Source organism: Eurypyga helias, unplaced genomic scaffold (genome assembly GCF_000690775.1).
Source record: "Eurypyga helias isolate BGI_N326 unplaced genomic scaffold, ASM69077v1 scaffold20538, whole genome shotgun sequence".
Lineage (NCBI taxonomy): Eukaryota > Metazoa > Chordata > Aves > Eurypygiformes > Eurypygidae > Eurypyga > Eurypyga helias.
In genome coordinates, this window is record NW_010265202.1 from 1 (window position 1) to 8516 (window position 8516).

At 50.4% G+C, this 8516-nt stretch overlaps 1 protein-coding gene across 1 annotated transcript; it reads left to right on the forward strand.

Moving 5' to 3' along the window:
- Window positions 1-2936: 2936 nt before the first annotated feature.
- Window positions 2937-8225, forward strand: PDAP1 (PDGFA associated protein 1; the record flags this gene model as incomplete). The annotated part of the gene is made up of 5 exons (XM_010156652.1): window positions 2937-3028; window positions 4886-4993; window positions 5887-6008; window positions 6888-7039; window positions 7894-8225. Coding segments are annotated over 5 exons (533 nt in total), but the record flags the coding sequence as incomplete, so codon positions are not given.
- Between the last annotated feature and the right edge of the window lie 291 nt (window positions 8226-8516).

Sequence of the window (8516 nt, forward strand, 5' to 3'; positions counted from 1 at the left end):
TATGGAGCGGGTACCAACTTGCTCGTGTGATTAAGGAGACGTAATGAGCGACTGACAGGCTGTCAGGGCTGAGCTGGATCCACCCAGAACCTTCTCCAGATGCACCATCTGCATAATTGGCTCATGTGCGAGCGCCTGTGAAACCCCAGTCCTATACATTCACGTAAACCAGTCCTCACCATTCATCTCCGCTGCAGTGGGCTCCAGTTTATTTCATCAGTGTTTCCCAAGCTTTTGCACCAAATCTGCTTCCCTGTTTAGACTTTAAGTGCCTTGTGGCGTGTCCGTTTGCACAATGGCAGTAGGTAGGGCTGAAGCTTTCACGTGTTTGTTGTGAAGGCAAAGAACTGTGGTGGGGTGTAGCCCCGGTTGCCGGACTTAAATGCCCTGTAACTCAGGATTGGCTGCTCTGTATTTCACTCTACGGTTTTAAATGTTGGTTTCAAACCTTTTATTGGGAAAAGAGGGATCTTTGCGTAGTGCCCCCCAGGTCAGTGGGAGTTACTGTATTGTTAGCAGAAGAGTGGGTTTTTATGCTCACTGTTTAATATAACGTCAGGGGAGGGGTTAACCAGCCAATAATAAATTTTGTTGCAGGATCATTTTTGATTTTTTTTAATACCTTCATTTTAAAAAAAGAGCAATTCCTTCAATATTCTTCCCTTCACTGATGTAAATTCCTTAATTATGCTGTTTAAAGACGACAACAAACGTATTTGAACGTGTGCCTGCCTCAGGCGTCCGTGGCCTTTACTGCAGGTGATTATATTTTAAAACTGCTTCACAGGGGAGGATAAGAATCGTTATCCCTATTTTATGGATGGGGAAACGGAGGCACAGAGCTGAGGGGAGTTGTGTGGCGCGATGCAGGAGGTCGGTGGCAGGTGTAGGAGCGGCACTCCGCTTGGCTGACACGCGGTTTGATCTCCCTGGGAGAGCAGAGCCCCGTCCCTGCACCGTTCTGATCTCCCTCCGGCTGCTGAGCCGCTGGCACTGCTGCTCCAGCTCAGAGGGGCCTTACTCCCTGTGCAGGCTTGAGTATAAATGAGATTAATTCACTCTTCAATTTGCTGCTTTTTAGGCATTTGATGTCAGATAATTTCTCTTGACTTTCTTCCCTCCCTCTTGTTACTGCGCAGTGATAAGGCTTTTGTGTTCTTGAGTTTTGAGCCCGGGGTAAGACTCTGAGCCCGGCAGGACAAGAAGGCTCCCTGGCACCAGCTGAACTCGTAGCACGGCGTCGGTTTGGTTTATTTAGGTTTCTTGGTGTGCGTTAAAGCTATTACTGTTGTTCCATCCAGAGTGATGTCATTTGCTGGGTGGTGAGGTAATGTCTCCTGGGCTAGAGTGTTCCCGTGTTCCCAGAGGGTGTCCGTTTTGCCACGTGGGATGGTTGGGAACAGACAAACAGAAAACACATCTTGGGTGCAAGAAAGCTCTTGGTTGCAGTGATGGTTTGGGTGCCCTCAAGCTTCCACAGCTGAGGGCAGAGAGAAGACTCTGGTCTCTACGCTTCCCTATTTCACGTGAGAAAAACGCCTCAGGGGTCTGTAAGGCTTCACAGTGGGGTTTTTGAGATAATTTGTGCCACAGCTCAACTCATACCAAGTGGAAACGTATGAGAGTTTGTCTCCTCTGAGCCAGGAGCATTGCTCAGGAAATGTTGGATGTCTGACGCCCGCGGAAGCTGCCTGCGCTGGTGCTCCCTGTCCCTCCACTCGCAGCCAGGCACGGCCATGGCACGGCGTGCGGTAGTGACGGGTCTCTCCCACGTGTCCTGCGCAGTCCCCAGGAAGGAGGGATGATCCCCTCAGCCCTCCCTGCCACCGAAAGGTTTCCGTTGTCGCTGGCAGGTGAAGTGGGGAGGTGAGAGAGAGCACGAGGGTTTCCTGCTCCTTCTCTCGGACTTCAAAGACTCCTGCAGTAGCAGAGAGCTCCCTTGCCTGAGCTGTTGGCTTTCTGCCAATCTCACACTCCAGTTCTACCTTGAGCTCCCTGGCTCAGGGCTAGAGAGTGACTATTCAGCTTGCTTTCCAGCAGGTCGTTGAGCTGGAAGAAGGCAAACGGAGCAGTCGCTTGCAGGAAGCATTAAGGGCTTCAGCAATTCCTTAATCAACACAATTTTGAGCTTGAGAGCGGATCTTCATCCAGCAATCCAGCCAGCTAAGCTGACTTTCTCCTCTTCCTGGTTCCCAGAGCTTGTTTTTATTTTTCCTTATAAAGCAGTAAAACATGGAGGCTCCTTCAGCTCTCATTGTAATTCCCGAAGCTTTTTGTCCAATTAGCTGCTTATTTTCTCCTGGCACAGCCTTAGTGTAGGGGAGGGGTTAAGGAGGCAGGAGAGTTGGTTGTAACCGCAGCTGCCGCAGGAACACACCGTGACTCCTCCTGCGCAGGAAACGCGGAGAGCGGCTGCGGGAGCACCCCTTGCCATCCCGGGAGGTGAAGCAGCGTTGGGATGGGTGGCGTCACCGGGACCTGAGGGGGCACTCAGAAGTTCGTTGCCTGATCAGTGGTGTCCCAGCTCTGCGACGGTTGGGGATGGGGTACCCCCTTTGGGCAGTCCCTTCCTGGCTCCCTCTCTGCAGGACAAGCCGGCACTCGATTTGGAAAAAGCTGTGCAGCTGATAGGCTGCTCTCGGTTGCGGCATCTCCAAAAACAGCTCAAGTGGAAGGAAGAAGCAGATTTCCCCGAGTATCTTTCTAGGGATCAGTAATCCCAATTCTCTGTGCAACTTAACCAAAATTCTTGGAGTGTTTCACGGAGGCTGGCAAGTTCAATGTGTCCTTTTTTCGCTGTTGTTTAGATACTATCAGAGGAGCTATTTTGGTTTGCCCTCTCTGTGCCGAAAAATCCAGACAGAGTGCTGCGGGAGGAGTAGAGCTTTCTGGAAGCTTATCAGTAAACCATCTGTTAATTTTATCTTTTGTTACAGGTAGAAAAGGAGGCCACAAAGGCCGAGCAAGACAGTACACAAGTCCTGAAGAGATCGATGCCCAGCTCCAAGCAGAAAAGCAAAAGGCAAGGGTATGTATTTGCCTGTGTTGCGGGTGTGCGGTCCTAAGTCCTGGCTTTCACAGCATGCTTAACCTGCAGTTCCGGGGAAATGCAGCTTAGCCAAGTGTTGCAGAGCATTCTGTCTGTGATCACACTATGAATTTGGAATACCTCTGCCTGGGGAGACTGCAAGGTGTGACCCAGTCTGGTTTTTCACAGAAGTGAGGCCAGGTAGACCACCCAGTTGACAATTTGAAAGTGAAAGGATAGGGAGGATGATTATACAGCAGCTCTAGACATCTTTGTCCCTCGTATTTCATCACTCCAGGCTCCAGTGTCACCGAATGGTTTTTTATCCATGCTCTGCAGCTTGGCCATGGAGAAAAAGGGCTCACATCTTACTGTATATTGAAATTATTATATTTGCCCTCTTCTTGATTTAGAAGACCAAGTTCCTTTGACTTCCTCTCGTACACACAATTTCCTTGCTTGCCTCTGACTTGCAGAGAGAAATAACAGTTTTCTGGCATGAGTCCTTTTTTGGGCATGTTTTTGTGCCCCAACATAGGATTGTAACAGCTCCTTGCCCCCCAACTACCTGACTGGTACTATAAGAGGCAGGACTACTTTTTGCAGTACTTGCTCTCTTGATTCCCAAATTATCACAGCTACGACAGCCCTCTCCCTCCTCTTTTTCTGTGACTTTCTGGAAGTGCTGCCTAAGCCCAAATACACTGTTCCAGCTGAAGCCTCACAGCGCTGGCTCCAGTATGATAATTATACCCCGTGTAGGAAATAGTGATGAGTACCTCCGAGAAGATTACTCTTTCAAGCAGTCACGAGCCATATTGTTGACTCCTTCGTGTTTTCACCAGCGGTAACTCAAGAGGATTGTGTGGTTTGCTGCTGAGCCACGTATGCCGGCTTCATGTTGGATTTCTTCTTCCAAAGTCTAACTCCTCTTGGTTTATTTCCTGATTCCACCTTCTTATGTTCTTGCCATCTTTCCAAATCCTGAAACCACTCACGGATGCAATCCTGTTTTCCAAAATGATTCCAACTCCTACCAGTACGATGGCATTCACAAACTTTGTGTTCTCTGCTTTCCAGTCGTTAATACAAATACCAACTGGAAGCAGAGCAGAACTGGCAGGATCCTGCTGGAAATGTCTTGTCTTGTTTCAAAACAAACCACAGAACTGCTTTTTGAGAAGGATTTCTTCTTTTTCTTTGCTGGTAATCCAAACCACATAGTGATGGCTCCAGCTACTTTGTTAGGGAAAGCTTAAAAACCCACCCAATTAACACAATTACCCCTCCTGCTGCCCATCACTCTGATGAGGGATCTCTGGCGATGGTAAAGCAGGCTCTTCACACCCGTGTTGGTGGCTGTAGTCTTGCCTTCTCATGACGTCCAAATGAATCCCTAGACCTCGGACTGTTAAAAGCTGTGCTGAAAAGGCTGTAGTTTCTTGGATAATAAAATTCTGGTTGTTGGTTGTCAATTTGCTCTTCACTAGGTGTTTCAGATCCTGCTCTACACTACATCCATCTAGTTTCTAGTCCCTGAAAACCTGGGCCAGAATGTCTCCCGGAGATCTTTCATTTGGGGAAAGTAAAGTGCCCATTCTGTCTTGTACAATCATTGACACAGAACGGTGGAGTTGGTTAGAGGTGATCGGCTGGGGCAGGTGATGCACCCTTAGGTGTTGAGAACGAGCTCTTTTTGTACAGCCAGGCACCTTGGGTGTCGTAAGGGCCGCGTCGGGAACGCCGGTGGCTCAGAGCTGTCTCTCATCCCTCTGAAATGATCTCGTTTAAGAGAGTCTCATTGAATTTGGGAATTTAATTGACATACACTTTCTCTGGTTTCTTCTGATTCTATAGGAAGAAGAGGAGCAAGAAGAAGGAGGTGAAGGAGCAACAGGTGACCCCAAAAAGGAGAAGAAGTCTTTAGATTCAGATGAGAGTGATGAAGATGACGAGGATTATCAGGTACTGTCATTCTCGGGGCCTTTGCACCACCCAGATCCTCGGGGCAGGAGAGAGATAGAATCATAGCATGGTTTGGGTTGGAAGAGCCCTTAAAGCCCATCCAGTTCCACCCCCCCTGCCATGGGCAGGGACCCCTTCCACTAGACCAGGTTGCTCCCAGCCTCATCCAGCCTGGCCTGGGACACTTCCAGGGATGGGGCATCCACAGCTTCTCTGGGCAACCTGTCCCAGTGCCTCCCCACCCTCTTCGGGAAGAATTTCTTCCTGATATCCAATCTAAATCTCCCGACTTTCAATTTAAACCTGTTACCCCTTGTCCTGTCACTACAGACCCTTGTAAATGTCCCCCCCAGCTTCCTTGTAGCCCCTTCAGGTACTGGAAGGCTGCAATAAGGTCTCCCTGGAGCCTTCTCTTCTCCAGGCTGAACAAGCCCAACTCTCCGAGCCTGTCCCCTTAGCAGAGGGGCTCCAGCCCTCTGAGCATCTTCATGGCCTCCTCTGGACTCGCTCCAACCGGTCTATATCCTTCTGATGTGGGTTCCACAGCTGCACGCAGCACTCCAGGTGCACGCTCTTGACTCCCGCCTCTCTTTGAGTGCTACCTATAGTAATTTTTTCACGGAAGGGCTATTTTTAGAAGCCAAAAAAAATCTTACTTGACTGTGTTTTGTCCTCAGAATGAAAACTTGGGTATTTTTGTAAGTGCAATGCAAAGATGATTACAAAAAGGCTGAAGATGCCTGGTAGCATAAATTGTGGATCTTACGCTGGCTGGTAGCACAAGCATCTCAAATTCCGCTTTTGGGGTGCGTTGCAGCATGTTTGCTGAGCTCTGACAGGGCGCAGTGGTGGGTACGAGAGATCTTAACCTTCTTCTTGTTCTTGAACCTTAGCAAAAGCGCAAAGGAGTGGAGGGGTTGATAGACATAGAGAATCCCAACCGTGTCATTCAGACAACCAAAAAGGTGACTCAGCTGGACCTGGATGGACCTAAGGAACTCTCCCGACGAGAGCGGTGAGTCTGGCCTGCTGCCTTGCCAGGACCTACTGCGTTCCTGGGGTTTCATCCTCACTGGTGGCAGCAGCTTAGCGCGGGGGGTTGTTTCCCAGCTGGGTGTGCATTGGTCTTTCCGGGAAGCCCTTTAAGGTGTTGCTCTCTAATGCTGGCACTGAATGGCAGCAAACTGCCAGGCAGGACTCGCTGTGGTTCCAAAGGGTCTTTCCTGACAAACTTCCCAGAAGCTGGCTGTCCTCTGGGAGCAGCTTTGGCCAGCCTGGAGCCAGGCAGCTCAGCCAAGTGTGCCAAGAGAGCCAAGTTTGTCGCTGTGAAGTGGTTGTAGGCCGCTCCTTTCCTGATGTTTTATACCAAAAATCAGATGTAGCTGAAAGCCATTAACCAGGGGTGACCTTGGGGTCCGCTTTCATCTGCTGCAGAAAGTGCCCTGGTGACAGGTAGCGGCTTCCCAGATTCCAGGGGTCATGGTGAAATTTCTGTCTGAGCAGATGGGTGAGATAAGAAGCGAAGTTTAATCTCCTGGTTTCATTTAGCAGCAGAGAGTTTCAGAGGGAAAGCTTTAAGCTTACTTGTTTGGGAGAGATTGCTTCAGCAGAAGTACACCTCGGTGAGGGCACGGCTGTGGGAAACACCGTGGGGCTGTGCGGTCTGGGGCTAATGAATTTGACCTCGTTGTGTGTCAGTGTCCTTATTTAGCTGAACGAAGGTAGAAATCATCTCCTCATCCCTGTTCCAACCCTGCAGTAAATACAACCTGTGCTTGAAAAACTGGTGGGCAATCCACCTCTGTCCTCCCCATCCCTCCCGGTCGGCCCCCCGCTGCCCAAACCCGCGTGTTCGCGCCGATACCCCGCTGACTGGTGTGTTTTAATCAAACAGAGAGGAAATAGAGAAACAAAAGGCAAAAGAAAGATACATGAAAATGCACCTAGCTGGCAAAACAGAACAAGCGAAGGCGGATCTCGCCCGACTAGCCATCATTCGGAAGCAAAGGGAAGAAGCTGCCAGAAAGAAAGAAGAAGAAAGAAAAGGTTAGAGAGTAATTAATCCTGTCTTCATACTCCTCTCTGCAATGGCTGTACTGCCAAGAGGGCGGTTTCTTGCATCGTGCACGGTAATCCCTCAGCTCCAGAGGCTGCCTGGTGTTGCTGAGTGTCGTTACCTCTTCCGTCCTTGAAAACAGGTTCAGTTCACAGACTCACAGGCTGGTTTGGGTTGGGAGGGCCCTGAAAGCCCACCCAGTCCCACCCCCTGCCATGGGCAGGGACACCTTCCACTAGACCAGGTTGCTCCAAGCCTCATCCAGCCTGGCCTTGGACACTTCCAGGGATGGGGCATCCACAGCTTCTCTGGGCAGTTGGTTCATTCTTACACAGCTCTTGCTTTATAAAGCGCTAAGACATCTGACCAGGGAGAGAGAAGGGAATTACTCTTGATATCCATGTTGTCCTCAGCCTCTCCCTGGCACAAAACTTCCTCCGATCTGGGAGTTTAGCGAGTTCCTTGTGATTTATCTGCTTTGTGTGATGGGGATCCAAACTGCCGGGGGAATTTGCAGCCCTCCTCCCCTGCCTGGCCTTTCCCTGCAGCTCCAGTAGTTGTGACCCCAGAGTCTGCTGAGCGTGTCTCAGCGGCTCCCACCCAGAGCTTTGTGCCTGAGCATCGGGGTGGTCTGTGGATGCCTGAAGAGAGGCCAAGGACGGGAGGGTGCAAGGGGGCTGCTCCTCCTCACTCCAGAGGCGATCTACCATTGGCAGGGAGGGTCGGATTTTGTCCTCTTCCCTCACTGTACTAGCAGGATTTCAATCCCTGGGGCTGTCAGGCCACCACCAACCCCTGCTGCATGCTGTGAAGTGACAAAACCTCTGTTCTTTTCCTCCCCCAGCAAAAGACGAAGCGGCCATGGCAGGTAAAAGACTGCAGTCACTATCCCTTAACAAGTAAGCACAGGACATGCAAGAGGAGGAAACGCCAGGGAACTGTGCCTGGTGCCCGCCAGGAGCTCTGTCGCGTTGCATACCATCGATGCCACGTAGGGGTGTACCGCGGCGTCGAAGTCACCTTCACCTCCAAGAGACACTGCCGATGTGTTTGTCCTCATCCTGGCACAGATTTCCATTTGGGGTTAAGGGCAGCTGCGCTCTTCGGCGCAGACCCGTGCCGAACAGCAAATTCTCTGTAAGTTTGGAAACCTGAATGTTGGGTTTTGTTTTTGGTTTTGTTTTGGTTTTTTTTTTCTGGTTTTTAGGATTAAGAACTCATAGATGGGGGAACGGGGCGGGAGGGGAGATGCTTCGACTGTTAGATTGCAAGAAAATAGATTGTGGGGATCACTGTGGGGTGGGGCGTGGGGTGGGGAACTTTGACTCGCTAGTGAAAGCCCAAAGGTTGATGTATCCGAGGAATCCCTTGGGCAAACAGCCCGTAAAACTTCGCTGCGGGGTGTTGCGGTATCTGGGAGCCTGACTTCATGGACGTCCAGAGTGCCGTTCCTTCCCGGTTTCATCT